Source organism: Kickxella alabastrina (genome assembly GCF_025024165.1).
Source record: "Kickxella alabastrina strain RSA 675 chromosome Unknown BX661scaffold_26, whole genome shotgun sequence".
Taxonomy (NCBI): Eukaryota; Fungi; Kickxellomycota; class Kickxellomycetes; order Kickxellales; family Kickxellaceae; genus Kickxella; species Kickxella alabastrina.
This window is the reverse complement of record NW_026251497.1, coordinates 144,492-164,549: the sequence shown is the minus strand read 5'-3', so window position 1 is coordinate 164,549 and position 20,058 is coordinate 144,492. Positions and strand designations below refer to the sequence as shown.

General features: G+C 46.3%; 10 protein-coding genes across 10 annotated transcripts; 4 read left to right on the top strand and 6 right to left on the bottom strand.

Annotated features, from left to right (window-relative positions):
* Positions 1-50: 50 nt before the first annotated feature.
* Positions 51-3,278, bottom strand: BX661DRAFT_165432 (peptidase S8/S53 domain-containing protein). Its single transcript, XM_051533346.1, has 2 exons — positions 2,452-3,278; positions 51-2,340 (listed from the first exon to the last, which is right to left on the bottom strand). Exons 1-2 carry the CDS (start codon positions 3,041-3,043, stop codon positions 485-487), a joined length of 2,448 nt encoding a protein of 815 aa, XP_051389312.1. The 5' UTR covers positions 3,044-3,278; the 3' UTR covers positions 51-484.
* Positions 3,279-3,478: 200 nt separating this feature from the next.
* Positions 3,479-5,493, top strand: BX661DRAFT_187641 (amino acid/polyamine transporter I). Its single transcript, XM_051537271.1, has one exon. It carries the CDS (start codon positions 3,655-3,657, stop codon positions 5,278-5,280), a length of 1,626 nt encoding a protein of 541 aa, XP_051389311.1. The 5' UTR covers positions 3,479-3,654; the 3' UTR covers positions 5,281-5,493.
* A 173-nt stretch (positions 5,494-5,666) lies between these two features.
* BX661DRAFT_60920 (uncharacterized protein) lies at positions 5,667-6,830 on the top strand. Its single transcript, XM_051539314.1, has one exon. The coding sequence runs from the start codon at positions 5,778-5,780 to the stop codon at positions 6,525-6,527; it is 750 nt and encodes a 249-aa protein (XP_051389310.1). The 5' UTR covers positions 5,667-5,777; the 3' UTR covers positions 6,528-6,830.
* On the bottom strand, positions 6,483-7,234 carry BX661DRAFT_187638 (uncharacterized protein). The gene has a single exon (XM_051537270.1). It carries the CDS (start codon positions 7,049-7,051, stop codon positions 6,578-6,580), a length of 474 nt encoding a protein of 157 aa, XP_051389309.1. The 5' UTR covers positions 7,052-7,234; the 3' UTR covers positions 6,483-6,577.
* A 1-nt stretch (position 7,235) lies between these two features.
* BX661DRAFT_187637 (uncharacterized protein) lies at positions 7,236-8,657 on the top strand. The gene has a single exon (XM_051537269.1). The coding sequence runs from the start codon at positions 7,263-7,265 to the stop codon at positions 8,163-8,165; it is 903 nt and encodes a 300-aa protein (XP_051389308.1). The 5' UTR covers positions 7,236-7,262; the 3' UTR covers positions 8,166-8,657.
* Positions 8,658-9,369: 712 nt separating this feature from the next.
* Positions 9,370-11,250, top strand: BX661DRAFT_187635 (POT family-domain-containing protein). The gene has a single exon (XM_051537268.1). The coding sequence runs from the start codon at positions 9,527-9,529 to the stop codon at positions 11,150-11,152; it is 1,626 nt and encodes a 541-aa protein (XP_051389307.1). The 5' UTR covers positions 9,370-9,526; the 3' UTR covers positions 11,153-11,250.
* On the bottom strand, positions 11,241-11,964 carry BX661DRAFT_187634 (cytochrome P450; the record flags this gene model as incomplete). Its single annotated transcript, XM_051537267.1, has 1 exon — positions 11,241-11,964. A coding segment is annotated over exon 1 (662 nt), but the record flags the coding sequence as incomplete, so codon positions are not given.
* A 2,419-nt stretch (positions 11,965-14,383) lies between these two features.
* BX661DRAFT_187631 (cytochrome P450) lies at positions 14,384-15,239 on the bottom strand. Its single transcript, XM_051537266.1, has one exon. The coding sequence runs from the start codon at positions 15,175-15,177 to the stop codon at positions 14,509-14,511; it is 669 nt and encodes a 222-aa protein (XP_051389305.1). The 5' UTR covers positions 15,178-15,239; the 3' UTR covers positions 14,384-14,508.
* A 1,829-nt stretch (positions 15,240-17,068) lies between these two features.
* BX661DRAFT_60902 (nucleophile aminohydrolase) lies at positions 17,069-18,113 on the bottom strand. The gene has a single exon (XM_051539313.1). The coding sequence runs from the start codon at positions 17,934-17,936 to the stop codon at positions 17,208-17,210; it is 729 nt and encodes a 242-aa protein (XP_051389304.1). The 5' UTR covers positions 17,937-18,113; the 3' UTR covers positions 17,069-17,207.
* A 177-nt stretch (positions 18,114-18,290) lies between these two features.
* Positions 18,291-19,316, bottom strand: BX661DRAFT_145996 (uncharacterized protein; the record flags this gene model as incomplete). The annotated part of the gene is made up of 1 exon (XM_051533143.1): positions 18,291-19,316. One exon carries the CDS (start codon positions 19,314-19,316, stop codon positions 18,291-18,293), a length of 1,026 nt encoding a protein of 341 aa, XP_051389303.1.
* Between the last annotated feature and the right edge of the window lie 742 nt (positions 19,317-20,058).

Here is a 20,058-nt window from a genome sequence, read left to right as displayed (position 1 = left end):
CGTTTGAATTTCGTAAAAAAAAAAGTAAAGAAAAGAGAAAAGAGAATAGGGCAGGGTAGGGGGTAAGAAAAAGAGTAAAAATAGTAATACAAATAAAAAGGAAAAGAAAAACAAAACTATTTTCCCTTTGATTTCTTCTACTATTCAACGACAATGACATCTTTACTTTCTGGCCAAGTGCGCACCGAAAGTTTCATGAGCAAATAAAAAAGGTTCTTTTTATATCAGAGAACAAATGAAAAGCGTTCCTGGCTAAAAAAATGTAAACAAATATAAAATTATTCCACTGTTAACCAAAGAATTTATACTCTTATTTCGCATTCGCCACATTCTATAAGGAAAAAAGGTGCACAATGCCACTACTGGTCATGCACTCGCACATGCACGCACGCATCTATGCATCAATGCTATTAAAAAGAGAAAGCACGAGAGCACACTAATGTCTGAGCGCCTTCCCTCTCCTCTTCAAATTACCAGATTAGTTTTAAACAAGGCGGTCGCTTTCCCCATGATCCTTTCCAAACCGCTCTCCCGAGCCTTTACTCGACTCCGCCGCCTGCGTCCTGCCATCCATATCATCCATATCATCCATATCGCCTCCACGCTGCTGCTGCTCCATCGCATTGTTGTCCGTGACCATATCGTCAAACTCAAACACGTCCTCGGGGCGGTCAACGACAAACTGACGGCGGCTGCCCGTGTACCCAAACGCCTCGTCGTCGTCGTTCTGCATCGTGTCCAGCGCCGTCCACCGCGCCGAGGACATACGGCGCTCGCGGCGACACATGAAGAACAGCACGCCGAGCGCGCTCATGACGCCGCCGGCAACAAACAGCAGCGCGGACAGCAGCAGCGCGACGCTCTTGCGCATAATGCCGGTGCCGGCTCCCGCGCCATCGTTCTCCAAGGACGGCTGACTGACGCGCTCGGCGCCACCACTGCCAATGGGAGTGTTGCTGGGGACCGGCTCAGTCACGGGAGTGGTGGAGTTGGTGGCAGGGGGTTCGGCCCGTTCTTCGTGCTCGGTGCTTTCGCCAAACACAGTGAGTTGCCAGGCCTTGAGCTTGCCCGCGTACTTGGGCTTGTATGCGTTGCGCACGTGCAGCGACCAGGTGCCAACAGGGTCTTCGCCCCAGTGCTTGACACTCATGAACCGCCACCCCTTAAGCCCCTCCGTGCTGCTGTCGCGCTGGCGCATGGCGGCCAGCTGCGACCTGATACCGTGCGGAGACTCGAGCCAGATCTCGACGTTGCCACGGAACTGATGCTCCATATCCACCATCACCGTGACGTGCTCGATCCCGCGCATATCTGCCGCCTGCACCTGCTCCGGCGTGATCTCGACAGACCGGACGATCCCCTTGCTTTCGCCGCCACGCTGCTCCAGTGGCGGAATCTGCTCATCGGCATCATCCCGCGCCACCTCGATCCTTGTCTGCTTGCCGACGTGCACCAGGGCCTTGGCCTCCTGGACAATGCGCCAGGCGTCCATCTTTCCAAACCCATATTTGTGGTTGTATCGCCGGCCCTGCGACACCGCCGTCCAGTCGCCGTCGCCTAGATCAACCGGCACTGCGGAGCGCACCGCCACATGCTGGACGTCGCGCCAGGTCAGGTCTGGCCGCACCGAGAGCGCCAGCGCAAAGATGCCGGCGCCCAGGGGGGCGGCCGCTGACGTGCCGCCGTGCTTGTTGGTGCAGGCGCGCAGCCCCAAGTCAGTCGTCACAATGCCGCGGCCATCGCCGTTGCTGTACGTGACGGCCAGCTGTGCGCTGCACTGCTCGCTATAGTACGGGTGCTTGTCCTGGTGGTCAATGGCGCCGATGGAAATAGTGTAGATGGAGTTCGTGTACCCGTCAAAATTGCAGTTATCCCCAGCACTGCCGCCATTACCTGTGGCAAAGACAAACACCGAGCCGAGGCCCTGGCGGCCGTTCTCGACGCCATTGATGAATGCATCCTCGACCAACTTGTTCGGACCTTGTACTGTTGCTCCGTCATCGTTGGGCCCCCAGGAGCACGAGTAGATGGCGTTGGTGTCCATTGCGTAGTTCAGCGCAGATACCTCGTCCTGGTCGGTGACTTCGCGCGAGAGCATGCGGATGCCGGCGACGCGCGCACCATAGGCGACGCCGACGCCGCAGACATCGTTGCGGGCGGCGGCAATTTGCCCGGCGCATCGCGTGCCGTGGTAGTCATCGACGAGCCGCGGCGTCGGCAGTTTGGTGTTGTCGTTGAAGTCGTAGGAGCCGCGGTAGTCAAAGTTGTTGATCAGGTCCTCACTGGAGTAGTCCAGCCCGTCGTCGATCAGCGCAACCGTAACATTAACGCCAGTGATACCTATGCGTGAGAGAAGATTAAAAAATATGGTGAGAAAAATGCATATCAGTAACAAGCATGACAAGGACATTTGAATTGTTTTGTTTTCTTTGTTTTTTTTGGGCTGCTTACCTTCGTGCCATACGCTTGTTACGTTGATGTCATGGCCGCGCTCAATGGCATTGACCAGATGCCATTGCTGCGCGTACATCGGATCAGCAATCTCGCGCCAAGTCGTGGCTTCAACGGCAGCATTCTGCCCCTGCTCTCCAAACCCACGCTTAACCAGCCTCCTCTTGTTTCCCATCATCTCAACATGCTCAACACCCAAAGTGTCTCCCGCCCTCCGATGCATCCTCCCATGCGCTTCCACCACCGAAGAATCACCCGCCACCACAAGATCCTTCTTCTGCCTAAACACACGGTACCGAGGCAAAGAGCCCAATCCACCGATGTGCTCCCATCCGGTCAGCGCAGCGTACTCAAGCGCTTGGTCGTCTATGGGCAAAGTTGCTGCAAATTTTACTGCCGTGTAGTGGTAGGCTGGGTCGGTGTGCGTGGCAGGGATGGCTGGCGGCTCTTGCGCCGCTTGCTGTAGCCATGCGTTCACCTTACTGCTGTGGTCGCTGGGTGCGAGCCCGAGCCCGGGACCAAGGATGAAATTTCCTAGCGCGAGGTTGAATTGCAGGTAGTAGGCTGCTAGTTTTAACACCTTGACCTTCATTTCTGTGCTATGATGTGCTATGATGTGCTGTGCTGTGCTTGTTTGACCTGTGTGTGTATATGTGCGTGAGAGGAAACTTGTCTATGTTGTTGTCGAAAGGAGTAAAGGAAAAAAGGAAATAGAGAGAAAAGTAGAAGAAAAACAAGGCGTATATGTTATAGTGAAATGAAAAGAAAATGAAAAGAAAAAGGAAGGAAATTATAAATTTGCGGATGGGACAAGAGGGAGAAATAAAGGGAGCTTTGTAGATATATTAAAAAAGACGACACTGTATATGCCAAGTGCTATTTACAAAATCGACAGCACAAAGATCCAACAGTCCGCCCTTTTCCATCTTCCATCGACACAGCTGCTTTCTATTCGCTGGACCTCTGTTTCTCACTGTGGTTTTATTTATTTCGGAGCCAATCACCTTGGACGAGTACGAGCATGAGCGAAGAAGAAAAAAAAACTACCTATTTCGACTTGGTTTTTAGTTATTGGTCCACGTGAGCATTAAAAAATAATTAAAGCAAGGCAATTATTAAAGCCTCAGCTTTAGCCCTCTGTTTTTAACCCTTTGCTTATCTTTGTCTTTTATTTTCATTTCATTCTATTTCATTTAACCGTACATGGCATCATCATCTCCAACAGAAGAAGCGTATTTATCAATACAACACAGTGATGCCAGGAGTGCAGCAGAGGCACCCTTGCTAGGCATCGCCACTGCCACTGCTGCGGCCGCCAATACAACCGACATCATCAAGGACACTGGAACAGCCAACGAAAACCTTCGCAAAGAAATCGGGCTTTTCTCCGCATCCTCGATAATCATAGGCCAGGTAGTCGGGTCAGGCATATTCTCCACCCCAGCATCCGTCGCGCTCCTCTGTGGCACACCCTCCATGGCACTTATACTCTGGGTTATCTCCGGCGTATTCTCTCTGGGCGGCGCCTTGGCCTGCGCCGAGCTCGGCACAATGTTTCCACAAAATGGCGGCATGGTTAGATACTTGGCACACGCATTTCCGCGTCCACGCGCCCTTGTCGCTACACTTATGGCATATTCCGTGACGTTTTTCTGCCGCCCGGCGGCAATTGCTGCGAACGTGTCGGTTTTCCCAATGTATTTTTTTTTTGCTGCTGGGAGGCAGCAGGAGTATATCGCACAGAACGATTATTTATTGCGTGCGATTGGCGCTCTGGTTATGACCGCGATGGTTGTGCTGAATGTTGTTTCTGTGCGGTGGTCTTTGAGGCTGCTCAATGCACTGGCAGTTGTCAAGATTGTCACTTTGGCGGTTGTCAGCCTGACTGGGTTTCTTTTGATGGTCGGTGCGGTTAAGCGGACTTCGGGGACGAATTGGTCGCGTGGGTTTCAGGGCACCAAGTTCGACGCGCAGTCGTTTGCCTCGGCCATGACGCGCCTGTTCTGGTCCTGGGAGGGCTGGAGCAATGTCAGCTACGTCGTGGGTGAAGTCAAGGATGTCAAGCGCACACTGCCCCTGTCTCTGGGCCTGTCCATGGGCACGTTGGCTGTGATGTACCTTTTGGCCAATGTCGCGTACTTTAGCGTCATCCCATTGGAAGACATTGACAACGGCACTTTGCTGGCTGCTCAGTTTATGGATAAGGTCTTTGGTCCAACCATGGGCCAGATTGTTCTGCCCACGTGCATCGGCCTGTCCATCCTGGGCGTCGTCATGTCGGAGCTTTTTGGCGGGGGCCGGCTTATGTACACCGTGGGTAAGACCGGGTTCGTCCCCTATGGCACTGTGCTCGGCGAGATCCACCCGAGATTCGGCACGCCGATTTATGCTCTCGTAATAATGTGGGCGCTGTCTCTACTTTTTCTCTTCGCGCCGCCTCCCGGCAAGGCCTTTGATATTCTGGTTGAGCTCGTGCAGGAGGGCATGTGGTTCTTTTATGGACTCACTGCCTTTGCTGTCATTATTCTGCGCTGGCGATTGCCCGTGTACCCATTGCGGCGATTCCGGTCATCTCTTGTTTTGAGCTTTCTTTTTGGTGCTCTTTCGATTATCCTGGGTGTGTTGCAGTTTTATCCGCCGGCGGTGGTGCCCGGAAAGAAGAAGCCAGAGGTGCCTTATTATTTGGCTCCGCTATTGGGGCTTGTGTTTATCTCGTTGTGCTTGGTTCCTTGGTATCTGCGCATGTGGAAGTACGTTGATAAGACTGGAGTCCAGTTGCTTTCATGGATTGAGGAGGAGGAGCAAGAGGTGCTGATGATGGCTGGATAATGGCGATATCGAACAAAAGTGGATGTTGAATCAATATCATACACGTTTGTAGTGTATTTTAAAATAATGCAGTAATGTTTAATTTACATTTTCTTTGCCTTTTTTTTGCTTTGGCAGTTCAAATATCGTAAAAAAAAATATACACATTTCATTTTTTGTCAATGAGTATAATTAAATGGATGAATGAAAAAAAGCCTTGCTTCTAAATTTTCCTATTTATATTTCGGGTAGGATTCTTCCATGTATGGATAGATATTGCAGTAATATCAATCTATGTAATATGCAATTGCCATTTTGCATATGTAAAAAAATGTTTATACTGTTATTTGTCTGTTCAACTCGAACAGTGACAAGATAATAAAATAAAATATGGATCTCAATATATTCTCAATTATCCTTTCTCGTATCTAAATCACCCTGAAATACTATTTATTGTCTCTTGTTTTTTTTACCACCGTTCCATTTACATAATTAAATAATAATTATATACAGCTGTTATGAGATATTCAATTTACTCGATTATTGGGCTGGTTGCCATGGGGGTAACAATGGCAGAGCCAGATGTTGCCGGAACCAGAACTGTATTCATTTCCCTTGCGACCGGTGACCAAGGCGAGCTAATCCCGCTCATTTTACACAAAAACAGCGATGGATTCGAGCCTGTCAGCTTGCCAAGCTTCAGCTCCAGCGAAATCACCACTTCAGAATCAAATATTGTTGAAAGCGGAAGCGAGATCGAGAGCGTGGAAGCAGATGGATCGGATAGTAGCTCGAATGAGGAAGAGGTCGACAGCAATGAGGTCGAGTCCGAGGATATTTCGGCTGAAAGTCATCCGTCTATTGACGCTTCCCTAGAGACTCCATTCCCGGCGGAAAACACCAACATGAGTCAGCAGGAACAGCCGAGCCCTGAGGGATCTTCAAACTCTGAGGAATCTGCTGACCCGGAGTCCTCCTCTGCCGTTGACGAGTCCGCTGACCTAGAATCCTCTGCTGACGAGTCGGCTGATGCTAGCTCAGCAGAAGAGATCGCCGAGAAAAATAGCAAGGAAATCGACTCTGACTCTGACTCTGACTCCGAAAATGACGAGGACAACAGCGAAGTGAGTGCCGGGGCAATTAACGCCGAGGAGAGCAAAACGTCCATGGCCCCAGCCTCTGCGCACAAATTGCCCAGTATCATGCTCCTTGTCATTCCCGCATACATCTTCGCAGTAGCAGTCAATAAGAGGCTGACTCATTATTGAAATAAAAGTATATTATATTTTTTTTACAAATGATAAATTATTTTAGCAATTCAATACATATCGCCCTCTTCGTCATCTAGCTCATCCACGTGCAAGGACTGCACATAGTCAAAGACTTCCGGATACTCTCCACGGAAATGCGCCTTGAGCGCTCTTATTCTGGTAAAAACATCCTGCAGATCATCTTTAAGCTTATTCACAGTGCCAATATGTGTTACAAGTGATTTTGATAGCACAGGAAATAGCACTGTTGTCTCTTGCTCGGATGCCGCTAGTGTCTCTAGAAGTTGCCGGTATATTTCCAGTTGCTCTCGTTGACTGACCAGTGTTTTGTTTAAATTTAGTGCGGGTAGTCCTGCTACGGGCTTCTGTGCGCTCGGATTGGTCGTGCTAGTGGCAGTGGTGGTTGAGGATGAAGAAGACACAGGTGCCGGTGCCGGTATCAGTGCTAGGTCTGCGACGGACGCTGCTGCTGTGGACGCTAGGCGTGAATTTGAATCGACTGATGAGTAGAGGCTGCTCATTTTTAATAAAATTACAAGTGAATTGATGAGAAATAAAATTAAATAGGCGGGAAATGGTGCCAAATAGAATAAAAAGATCACGATGTTTATTTGTTTTTATTTCGTCTTCCATGGTGGATTGGATCTGCTACGTCGCTGTTGCTCTTTTGAAATAATAATCAACCGAGATCAAATCACGACCAGCTTTTTTCTTTTTCTTTTTTTGTTTAAAATGATTTTTTTTGCTGAAAGTGAGTTTCCTTTTTTCCTTTCGCATTTCAACTTTCACATTCGTCCAATTTTTTCTTCTTATTTCAACAAAAAATATCTACATTCGCATTTGACAATGGGCAGCAGTAGCAAGGACGCCAGCACGAAAAGCAAATTGTCCTCCAAGAGCGACAAGGCTGACAAGGTCTCAAAGTCGTCCAAGTCAGAGAAGAAGGAAAAATCGGTAAAAGACAAGAAGGAAAAGTCCGACAAAAAAGAGAAGAAGGACAAATCGGACAAGAAGGAGAAAAAGGATAAAGCAGACAAGAAAGAAAAATCGTCCAAGCGCGAAAAGTCGAGCAAAACAACAAGTAGCAGCGATAAGTCAACGACTCTGTCGAAATCAAAAAAGGATGGCAAGCGGAAGTCCCGTGAGAGCATCTCCAGCAGCGATTCGTCCTCGTCTGAATCGGAAGCAGAAGCAGAGCAGCGTGCATCCTCAAGCAGCAGCAGCGAAGACTCGGACTCGGACTCGGACTCGGACTCTGAATCCAAAGCAAACAGCGGCTCGGACTCTGATCTGCCAAAGGAAACCAAGCAGTTTGAGAAGCTACAGCGGGAGGCCGCGCGCACATTGCAGAATCTCGAGAGCGGGCTGGAGAACTACGTCGCGACCAACCTTGATCTGGTACAACACATGCACAAGGTCGCAGATTCGTCGGCTGCTGATCTCTTGATCCAGGCAAAGTTCAAAGAGGTGTACATGGATTACGTGACCACTGGATTTGGCGCGGATCTGGATGCGTTGCGTAAGGAGGAGGAGATCGATGATGAAGGTCTCGAGATGCTCGTCGATGCGCTTGAAACGGGAACGCGGTCGTTTGCGTTTGCCGATCAAAAGATGATTGTCGAAGAAATGTCTTAGGATTTTTTCGTGTGACTTTTTGTTGTTGCAAAGTAAATGGGCCAACGGAACGCGTTTCATTAAGGCATTTATCGATTTTCCATGTGCAAATACGATAAAACCCCGGGATCCGAGATTTAGCTGGAGACAGAGTTTAGAAAAAATTGTTGATATTTGGGCACATTTGTTTATATTTTAACCTACCTCGTTCATCGCGGCCAAATTACTTCTTTCGGCTTTAAAACTGAGGCTTTTTGAAATTGACTGGTGCTATACAAGCAACGCAAATCAAAAATAAAAAAGCATGGCTGACAGCCCAATGGATAATCGCGCCATTGTAAGCACATCAGCATTCGAACTTGTATTTTATTACTTTGCGATGGCAATTGCAGGCGTTTTATTTAGAACATTCAACATGAGGAGAAATGTGGGGAAGGCTCTATAGAAAAAACTAACAGACTAATACCAGTTATCCAGAGCTATTTCTAAATATGGAAGGATATTCAAATGCACCTCTTTATTTCGTCAATAGTAAATAAAATACAATATCAGTTAGAATGGCAATCTCACATGTATTATAAAAGGGAGCATCGATAATGATTTGGCATTATTGGACTTACTGTTAGTCCTTTTGATAGTTCAAATGTTCTTTATAAATTTTGCGTGTTTATGTTCTGCAGATCTCGTTGGGAATTTTAATGAGTGGTCTTTTTATATTCGAATATTAGCCTTCCCAATTAGTATTTTTGTTGCCACCGTGCATGCGCTTCCTAGCCACTGCCATTAATATTTATTTTTTCCAAATGTTGCCATTGAAGTCGTTTTGGACGTATTCGCATGTGAATAGGAACCAGTTCAAACACACCAAGTAATCGATGCGGGATAAGATTGGCTGCTCAAATAACATTGTAAATCACTTCCACTTAACAATTGGGCACCGCTCAATTGTTCCATGGAAACCTTTTTGCAGTAGCCGTTTGTTTTCTAGCGTGGTTAAACCTTTTTTCTTGGTCAGGACAATGCTTTGTTGAGTGAAGAAAAGTTACAGTGACCACGAGGATACAATTAAAAAATGTTGAAACTGAGCTAGCAAAATGTGATTTTTTAAGGCTGATTGAAACGAAGATAAGGTGGGCGAAAAGATGGAGAACATGTTGGCACATATAAATAGCGCCTCCTCGTTTTCCCCCTTCCTCACTTCCTTTCACAAAATTTAAATACGCATTATTTTTCACTCACTATTTCTCCGGATTATTTGGCTGAATTTTAAATTATATTATTTTGGTCACTTTGTTAGCTTCATATTTATATTTTAATATTGTACTAATATTATACGCATATCCGCACATCCACTTTATTTTTCCTCTTTTTTCTTTAATCGGATGGCGACCAAAATGGACAATCAGCCAGAGTCCCTTGGCATATCTGAAAAGATAATCCACGGCAGTGGCAGTAACCCAAGCTATGACAATGACTTTGACTACAAGAACACCGACGTGGAAGCTATCGAGCCGCCTGCTGACATGGTGCGCGGAATCGCCGGCAAGCTCAGCGTCTGGACATTGCTGGTCGTAGTCATGGAGCTCTGCGAGCGCTTTGCCTACTACGGCGCGTCCCTAATGTTCAGCATCTACTTGCAAAAGGTCCTCCACCGCACCAAGTCGCAGGCTGTGGCACTCAACCGCGTGAGCCAGTTCTTTGCCTATGCCACAACCATTTTTGGTGCGGTTGTTGCTGACCAGTGGCTGGGAAAGTTCAAGACTATTCTGCTTTTTGCCATTGTCTACTTTATCGGCCTGGTTCTGTTGACCATCTCGTCGGCCGACTTTTCCATTGACGGCGGCTTTGGTCTGGCCGGATTCTGCATTGCAGTATTTGCCTTTATTGGGTTTGGAACTGGTGGCATCAAGTCCAACGTCTCGGCGTTTATGGCTGAGCAGATCCCCACCGGATACAAGGCCACAAAGACGCCAGGCGTCTACGAGGACAGCAAGCTGACGGTTGAGCGCGGGTTCCGCTACTTTTACTGGGCCATCAACGTCGGCGCCTTTGTTGGCCAGCTCATTTGCCCGCAGGTCGCCAAGAACAAGAGCTACGCCCTGGCTTACATGATCCCGGCAATCATGTTCTTTGTCGGTATTATATTCTTTGTCGCCGGGTCCAAGCGCTACATCAAGAAGAAGCCCCAGGGTACCGTAATGCTTAAAGTGTGGCGATGCATGAAGTATGCGCGCAAGAACAAGCGCGAGGGCCAGAAACACTGGCTAGACGGCTCTCTGGGCGCTGTTGACCAGGGCTGGAACGACGAGTTTGTCATTGGCCTGCAGCGCAGTCTGAGAGCATGCAAAGTGTTTATGTTTTATCCATTGTACTGGGCGCTGTACAACAGCATGTCTGACAATTTTATTAACCAGGGCTTGACGATGAAGCGTCCCGACTGGCTTTCCGTTGACCAGCTCAATGTGATTAACAGCTTGGTGCTGATCGTTTCAATCCCGCTGTTTGACAAGTTCGTCTTCCCACTCCTTCGTCGCTGTGGCCTGCGTATGGGCCCCATTGCGCGCATCACCACTGGCTTTGTCATTGTCACCCTGGGCTTTGTCTACGTGACCGTTCTGCAAAAGTTCATCTACACCAAGGGCCCGTACTACGATTTCACCGGGCCTGATGTCCCCGAGGGCGCGACCAACGATATCAGCGTGTGGCTCCAGATTGTGCCGTACGCAGCGGTGGCCATTTCGGAGATTTTTGCATCAGTCACCGGTCTCGAATTCGCTTTCAGCCAGGCGCCGTCCGAGCTCAAGTCTGTACTTACATCCGTTTACTTGTTCACCAACTGCGGAGGCGCGCTCATCGGCATGATTCTGGCCATCTGGGGCGGTGATCCTGAGGTTCTTTACGTGTTTGCCGCAGAAACTATTCTTCTCGGGATTTTGGCCGTGATTTTCTACTTCTGCTTCCGCCACTACGATGATATGGTTGCTGAGCAGGAGCAGTTTAACGGCTAACTGTGAGTTTAATGTATTTTGGTGTGCTGTGTTATGCTGTATATGTTTCTTCTTGTTTTTATAAATTATAAAATAAAGCAATTATAAACGTTTTGAAATCATGGCAACGCAGTCGCGCTCAGGATACTTTGGCGCAGTCATGGCAGTGACCATGGCTGGCATAAAAATTGGGTTTCCAAGCTTATCGACATGATCCGGCGTAAACAGCGCGTCTGCGGGTAGCTTCAAGTCGTACTTGTTGATGATATTAGCCAGTGTTGGCAATACCTGCATCCATGCAAGGTTTTTACCCGGACATGCTCTCACACCACTGCTAAAACTAAGCATTTGTCGCCAATTTTCTTCGTTCTCCATGAATCGCTCTGGATAAAACTCTTCTGGCCTTTCCCAAATGGAGGGCAACCTATTAGCCGTGGAGAGGCTGACCAAACATGTATATCCTTCGGGAATATAATGTCCTTGAAAAACCGCACCACCTGGTGGCATACGTCGAGGCAACTCGTTTGTAGCAGGAACCAGGCGCAAAGTCTCGTAGATACACGCCTGAAGGAATGGAAAATGTTCTCTAGACTCGTTGAATGTTATCATGTGGTCGCGGTCAAATTGGCTACGCACTTCTTTAATGACTCTGGAATAGGTGTGTGGATGCAGTAAGAAAAAATGGATAGTCCATGCAAGAGTACTGGAGCTGGTGTCAGAGCCAGCCATCAGCCCATTAATGGTTTCGGTGGCCACTTGGCCCGACGTCATGCGGATGCGCGATTCGGGATCCTCGGCGTCAATGTATGACTGCAGGAGGTCTTTGGGCTTGCTATCGCCTGGCTTGAGGTTAGACAGGAGCTGCTTGCGCTTTTCTATGGCCTGGGTGCCAACAGCAAAAAACGCATCATACTTGTCATAGAGTGGTTTGATAATGAATTGACGGAATATCTTGGACTTGATAAAAGGAAATAGTCCTTGCAAATACATCAGCACAAATGTGGTATGGACCCAGTCTACAATTTGAGTGTCGCCTGATGTCAGCGACCTGTGTGCTTGTCCAAATCCCAAAGAACTGATAATGTCAAAATTCATAAGCATAAAGTCAGTGTGATAGCACAGTTTTGCTGTTTTCCCATCTTTGGATTGTCCGATAGCGCGGTCCCATTTGCTGCACAGTTGTTTGGATCCAGCGGCCATGATTATCGGCTCCATGTGCTTCAAGTTGGCCAAGCCCATGGTTGGGCCCAATTGCCTCCGCCTCTGCTTGTTCAGTTCGGGGTCCACGGTCAGAAACATGTTTGGCTCCATTAGGTCCACGTTGGCATACCCTTTATCCTTGAGGAAGGAATGTGACCCAAGTACTATTATACAATCTTTGGGATTGCAAATTGTTACTCTATCTGGACTCAATACATATATGGCACCATATTTTTTGTAGTGGGACCTTAATATTGCAGGAACATTGCCACACATGCCATGGTACAGCATGGGTATCTGAGAGATGCGTGACCAGAAGGGACCTGGAATATTGCGTAAAGGCGAAAAAAATAGCGCATAAATCACGTTCCAGGCAAAGTATGCGCCCAGTCCGCAAAAAAGATGCAGCGGTTGAAATAGCCACCCCAAGGTGCTTATCAAAAAAGAAAAGTCAGGATGGAGCATAAAATTATAATAGTTATTACAAAACAAGAATTTAGACGTAAAAATGTATTGATCGTTCAAAATGATAGCATGAGAGGGGCTTTAAATACCCAAAGAGTAAATGAATAGTTTTTATAATATCTTCCAAGACCCAATTACAATGCTCCCATTGAACATATAATTTATAATTTAAATTTGATAGCACTTGTTAGTCTAACAATTTTGTGTAAAACAACTGCATATATGATATGTTAATATAAACTTGTAAATTTATATTAGTGCTAATATAATAAATTATGTTTACAGAGTAATTAATCAATAGTCTCTAGCGCAGTAGAACATTAAAAACAATCACAATGCTGTCAACAATGTAATAGTTGGTTGATAATAAGCCAAAGGTATATTTGAAACTAGCGCGGCGCCCCTCTGTGGCTGAATTACACGCTGACATAGAAATAAAGTAATTGGTTCATTACCCAACATTCAAATTTATAATTAAAGCCAGCACCATGCTTAGGTCATTTGATAATGGCAACACCTTTTTTCACAATTAATTTTATAAATATCTATTGAGAAGAGGGATTAGCAATTTTTACGGACGCTGCTATCTAAGTAATATTAGCGGCCGTTTACCAAATTATATATGTATCAATTATATTACTGAGAACCCCACGCGGGGCTCACAGCCCGTGCTGGTGACCTGGGCTAAAACCCATCGGCGCGCACAGATGTATCGGACAAAAGTGAGGCGCCAGTCAACACCCCTATCTAATCGAATCAATTGCAAAGCCGCATGGTGTTCAAAATTGAACCTTTTTTTGCCGGAGAATGATAGTAGCAGATATTAATGCAATTTCGAGGTGCATTAAATCGAATAGTTTAAATATAATCACTTTTGCTGCTATTTGTTTGTGCATGCGCAGCACGGGATGCGGTGCGCATTTCTTATAGTTTGTTTTTTATATGTACTGATGCGTTCCTGTTATGAGAACAGGATACCCTTGGTTTTCTAATATACCTTTATTTCCTATTTTAGCAGTATTTCCTGTAACTGTTCAGTTGGTTATTATTGGTCACCCTCTTTGGGCACATTCACAACAATAGTTTTTTTTAGCGCGGGCCCAATGTTTAATGCAACGCAACAATTTTGCTTAGCAGAATGCACATGTTAGTCAATGACAGTACATGTAATTAAGGGGTGTAGTGTTGCACAGACTGAAGATATAGAAGTGGATGTCAAGGTTAATAATTGTAAAACAAGTTCCCATCTGCATGCCGATTGATAGGGTACTAATTGGATTATGCAGGCGCAAATTAGGGAGGCGTCATAATAATGCTCAGACATGCTCACCATTTTGCGATGCACACGCGCAAGTGCACACCCACAAAAACCACAACATTGACTTGCCAAGATACTAGTTTGCTTGCAGAAGAACTAGTTCTCGCCAACGAAGTGCACAATTGGCAATGTGTACAACAAAGGCGATGAGGCACATATACAACATGAGGCCGGCGCTGGTAGCACCTTAGAAACATTAGTAATAAATCACTTTATAAATTATCCCCACTTTTCTAACACTAGGCAACTAGTTCTCCTCACACCCCCCTCTTACATAACAATAGCATGGTCATAACCAATTACAAAAATACTGTTTCAAACATAATTATACATTAGACTATACTAATAATTTATTGAAAATATTGGTTAAGGCTTTCGATTAAGTGAAGTAAGCTTAAGTGCGTTTAGAAATCAAGGCGACGCAGTCGCGCTCAGGATATTTTGGCGCAGTCATGGCAGTGACCATGGCTGGCATAAAAATTGGGTTTCCAAGCTTATCGACATGATCCGGCGTAAACAGCGCGTCTGCGGGTAGCTTCAAGTCGTACTTGTTGATGATATTAGCCAGTGTTGGCAATACCTGCATCCATGCAAGGTTTTTACCCGGACATGCTCTCACACCACTGCTAAAACTAAGCATTTGTCGCCTATTGTTCTCGTTGTCCATGAATCGCTCTGGATAAAACTCTTCTGGCCTTTCCCAAATGGAGGGCAACCTATTAGCTGTGGAGAGGCTGACCAAACATGTATACCCTTCGGGAATATAATGTCCTTGAAAAACCGCACCACCTGGTGGCATACATCGAGGTAGGTCATTGGTAGCAGGAACCAGGCGCAAAGTCTCGTAGATACACGCCTGAAGGAATGGAAAATGTTCTCTAGACTCGTTGAATGTTATCATGTGGTCGCGGTCAAATTGGCTACGCACTTCTTTAATGACTCTGGAATAGGTGTGTGGATGCAGTAAGAAAAAATGGATAGTCCATGCAAGAGTACTGGAGCTGGTGTCAGAGCCAGCCATCAGCCCATTAATGGTTTCGGTGGCCACTTGGCCCGACGTCATGCGGATGCGCGATTCGGGATCCTCGGCGTCAATGTATGACTGCAGGAGGTCTTTGGGCTTGCTATCGCCTGGCTTGAGGTTAGACAGGAGCTGCTTGCGCTTTTCTATGGCCTGGGTGCCAACAGCAAAAAACGCATCATACTTGTCATAGAGTGGTTTGATAATGAATTGACGGAATATCTTGGACTTGATAAAAGGAAATAGTCCTTGCAAATACATCAGCACAAATGTGGTATGGACCCAGTCTACAATTTGAGTGTCGCCTGATGTCAGCGACCTGTGTGCTTGTCCAAATCCCAAAGAACTGATAATGTCAAAATTCATAAGCATAAAGTCAGTGTGATAGCACAGTTTTGCTGTTTTCCCATCTTTGGATTGTCCGATAGCGCGGTCCCATTTGCTGCACAGTTGTTTGGATCCAGCGGCCATGATTATCGGCTCCATGTGCTTCAAGTTGGCCAAGCCCATGGTTGGGCCCAATTGCCTCCGCCTCTGCTTGTTTAGTTCGGGGTCCACGGTTAGAAACATGTTTGGCCCCATTAGGTCCACGTTGCTGTATTTTTTGTCCTTGAGGAAAGCATGCGATCCAAGTACAGTGTGGTAGTCTTTGAGGTTGCAAATAGAAACTCTATTTGGACTCATGACAAACACACCTTTGTATTTCTTAGCATGGAATCTAATGAATTTGGGCTCTGTGCCACATATTGCATAGTACAATAACGGAATCCTGGAGATGCGCGACCAGAAAGGACCAGGAACATTGCGTAGAGGCGAAAGGAAAAACGCGTGAAAGACAATCCAAATAAAGAAAACGCTTAGCCCAAAAAAGATGTGCAGCGGCTGGAAAGGCCACAGAAGAAGATTATTCAGATTTTCAATACCTAAATTTGCCATTTTGTAAGCAAAATGAATATTGGAAAGTTGCGGAGCAGTAATAATATGAGTCAAGCTGCAAAGATTAGTTGTGTTGTGTAAAAAATGGTTGAGATAATGAATGGGTTTTATACTAGAATGTAGGCTCTGAAAAACACATGTAATATTTGAAAATTTTAATGCAAAAAATGTGGTTCCAGAAAAATCAATACCAACAAATATAGGGAGCGCGGCTTGGGTTTAAATTTTTGTATGTGCAATTGCCACTATATTATATGCAAAGTGTATTGTTTATTTGCAATATTTGTACATTTTTCACATAACAAATATTGTCTATATATATGGACACAGTGTAGAATACAGCTGGCTGATTGGGAGATAAACCTGATTCAAGAACAGAGTTGTTGGATTTTGCATTAATTTTTAAAATTTTATTGCCAGTGGCTGTCACTTTGGTATTATTATCCATTTTGGGCTTTCTAATATATTATTATTAGGCTGTACTGCGGGCAGCTGGAAAGTCTTGTTAATGATACCCAACTAATACAAAATGTATACTGATTAAATCATTTGACGTGTGGCTAAGTTTTAATGACATACGACAATAAGCCTTTTTTACTCAACAGAGCATTATTCGGGTAAAACAACACATTATAATCTACGTATATTTATGTGCTGGCGTACATGGCGATTTGTCGTATGTAGTGTTTTATTTACTATCTAATATGTCATTAATTTAGATTATAAAATTAAAAGTATTATAGCAAGGACAATATAGTCGCGCTTGAAAAGTGGGAGAGAGAATATAGAACCATTGGGCGAGATATAAAACATCATATCGGTCGCACTAGCCTTTATTGCACACGGGTCATTAATTGATGATTTCTGCTGTAATATTTTTCTATCTACGGTTATTGTAAAGGGCACATTCCACTGTTGACGCATGGACAGCTAACAGGCTGGGGGGAGGCTCTGGTGGCCATCCGATTTATCGACGATACTTTACGTACTAGACGTCCCAGCTAATGTGTATATATATATCCTAACGACTGGGAGCAAGTAAAAATGTTGCCTTGAAATATCTCTTATAAGCAAAATAGGAGGAAAATGTTTAAATATGGAAAAAAAAGGAAAAATGAGCTCAGAAAATTACATCTTTACATCCTTGAGATGACGCTCTGCAGCTCGCTCTCGGAATAAATCTGGAACCCCTTCTCAAGCGTAACCTTGGCCAACTGTACGTTGGTGTTGCTGAGCTTCTCCTCCATAACCTGCTTCAGCACCTTGAGCGCCAACACCTCAGCATCCTCCAAGGAAATATCCCGATGATACTGCTCCTGCAACTCCGTCTGGGCGCCCTCCGAACCAGCACCAATAGCCTTAGCCTCGTATCTCAAGAAAGTTCCCGACGGATCAGTGTGAAACAACTGCGGGCCCCTCTCATCCACACCAGCGATCAAAAGAGCAACACCAAACGGACGACTCATCGAGGATGCCTGTCCATCAGCACCCTCACCGAACCGCAGTGCCAAATCACAAACAGCCTGTGTGACACTCTCCACGGGGATGGGCTCCTCGTAGGTGAAAGTATGGCTCTGGGCTTCAACCCGCGCATGCTCGATCATTGTGCGGGAGTCTGCCGTGTGGCCAGACATGGCGCAGGCGACGTGCGTGTCGATTTCGAGGATTTTTTCAATCGAGTCTGCTACGAGAAGCGGGCTGGTTACGCGCTTTTCGACTGCCAGGATGACACCAGAGTCGGTTCGGATTCCAATGGCTGTTGAGCCCAGCTTGATCGCCTCAATGGCGTACTCGACTTGGAAAAGCCGGCCCTCGGGCGAGAATGTGTTGACGCCACGATCGTACTCGGAACGGGTAAGGAACATTTTAATAATAAAGAAATTTGGGGTGTTGGATTACAACTATGGACTTTAAAATATAGTAAAAGTGTTGGCAAATGCTGTTTGAAAAATGTAAAAACAATGAAAAAGGATTCGACCTGATTTTGAGCGAAGCAAATGAAAAAAGGAACTGGCGGGTTACAATAGAAAAAACCGAGAAACGTAAGCGCGTTTATTTTTTCCTTTGGCTCTGCTCTGCTTGGCCAATTCATGCTAGCAGTGGCCGCGTCACTCGAGATTATTTTTTGCTTAATTTGGCCCCCCCGAAAAATGGGCAGTTGAAAATCAACGGATGAAAAAGGGTAAAAAACAAAAGGGAGAAGGACATCACGCCTCAAGTCAACTGTTGTTGTTGGTGCGTGGCCGGCGGCCAGGAGGTGCCGGGCGCTTGAACTTTGGCTGCGTGACGTGCGCATTAGCAGCAACCGCCGCAGTCCTCGCGCCGACCTCCTCAGCGAGCGCCTCGGCGCTCAGCTCTGCCGTTGGATTATCAATCTCTAGCTTAACGTCAAAACCAATACCCATCCCCTTAATGGTGACCAAAAAGCCATACTTGAACGACGAAAAAATCATGCGCTCGCGAATGCTACTCGTAGTTGGACACGAGTACACAAACAAGCTGGTGGAACTACCATACCAGTACAGCACGTAGCGCGGCGAGTCAACAGGCAGACACTTTGTGAGCTCCTCATGGGACTGCAGCGACTCGCAGCGATCCAGCACAAACTGCTCATTTTCAATATCAAAGGACAAAGTGACAAGGTTGACTGATCCCGCAGCGTACTCTGCTAGTGCCTGCTCGGCGTCGCTGCTGAGCGCAATGGTGGCTCCCGATACGTGGTTGCGGCGGGTGTCCATTGTGGGCACCTCCGCCGCTGAGCTCTCGATATCACGAACGCGCTGCATCTCCTCCTCGCGCTCCGTCAACGGCGCCCCCGACTCCACATGCCTCCTATGCTGGCGGTACCCGTCCGCCGAGAACTCCTCCATAGTAGTGCCAAATACTTCGTCCGAAAAATACGATTCTCCCAGACACTTTGTCAGCGACGCCTTGCTCGACGCATAAAGCATCTTTGCGCGCACCGGCGCAGCATCCGGGACATACGTGCATAGCAGCCATTTTGCTATCAGCGAGTCATCGGTATCGAAACAAACAAGAATGTAGCTGGGCAAGGTTGCGTCGAGGAGCTGGCTGAGGTGTGCGAAATCGTCTTCAAACGTGCCTTGGACTGCCTGTGTGGCTGTGGCTTCGAGCCGCTCGTTTGCTATGCTCACTTTGATTGCGCGCGTATGCTCGCCGGATAGCGCTTCGCGAAAGACTGCTGAGAGGTTGTCCGATACGCTGATTCCGCTTTGGTGTGCCATCTGAAGTAGAGAAAAAATAAAGTCAACTGATTTGAGCTGAATTTAAAGAGGCGCTGAAACAGAAAAGAGAGGGCGAGTAGGGAAAATAATAATGGCTGGTTTCGTCACTTGCATGAGTTGGAATTGAAAAGGCTTTGCATTTTTCTGCATACAAGTGACGCTCTTGGCTCTGCATACGACGAAATAAAATAGTGGGAAAAGGCCCTGCCCTGACCAATGGAAAGGCATGTCTGGTGCACTCGCTGGAAATTATTAAAAAATACTTCGAGGCTGCAAAACGTGGTCGGTGTGTGGCCAGAAAAGTCCAATTTCTGTCTTGGCTTAAAGTTTCGAGTGGAAAAAGACAGCAAAATTCACACTGGCTAATAAGAAAAAGATGAAAATAAAAAGGACAAAATTGCACCGTTTTTGCGCTTTTAGGCTCTATCCATTGTTTGTGTCGCCAAATATCCTGTACGCGGAAAGAGTATTCACAATTTCTAATTGTCCCTTTTTCACAAGCGAAAAATATATCAGGTCCAATGAAGTTCTAGTAAATGCAGGCTCCCCTTTAATAATAAAGCTCTGGAAGACGAAAATTATGAGTTGTCATATGCTAAAATCTCATGTCTATTTTGCTGCCTCTTTGGAAACGTAGAAAAAAAAAGTGGTGCGAAAATCCGGTTTCAGAATTAAACAAAAAAGTGATGATTGATTTGCCACATAACAATGAGCACATGGCCGTATTTCTGGCCTACAATTT

Coding starts and splice junctions, on each gene's coding strand:
- BX661DRAFT_187641 (XM_051537271.1), top strand. CDS start 3,655: ATGGCATCATCATCTCCAACAGAAGAAGCGTATTTATCAATACAACAC.
- BX661DRAFT_187631 (XM_051537266.1), bottom strand. CDS start 15,177: ATGACGTCGGGCCAAGTGGCCACCGAAACCATTAATGGGCTGATGGCT.
- BX661DRAFT_187638 (XM_051537270.1), bottom strand. CDS start 7,051: ATGAGCAGCCTCTACTCATCAGTCGATTCAAATTCACGCCTAGCGTCC.
- BX661DRAFT_165432 (XM_051533346.1), bottom strand. CDS start 3,043: ATGAAGGTCAAGGTGTTAAAACTAGCAGCCTACTACCTGCAATTCAAC. Junction 2,341..2,451: donor AACAAGCGTATGGCACGAAG/GTAAGCAGCCCA, acceptor TCTCACGCATAG/GTATCACTGGCGTTAATGTT.
- BX661DRAFT_60902 (XM_051539313.1), bottom strand. CDS start 17,936: ATGTTCCTTACCCGTTCCGAGTACGATCGTGGCGTCAACACATTCTCG.
- BX661DRAFT_187635 (XM_051537268.1), top strand. CDS start 9,527: ATGGCGACCAAAATGGACAATCAGCCAGAGTCCCTTGGCATATCTGAA.
- BX661DRAFT_60920 (XM_051539314.1), top strand. CDS start 5,778: ATGAGATATTCAATTTACTCGATTATTGGGCTGGTTGCCATGGGGGTA.
- BX661DRAFT_187637 (XM_051537269.1), top strand. CDS start 7,263: ATGATTTTTTTTGCTGAAAGTGAGTTTCCTTTTTTCCTTTCGCATTTC.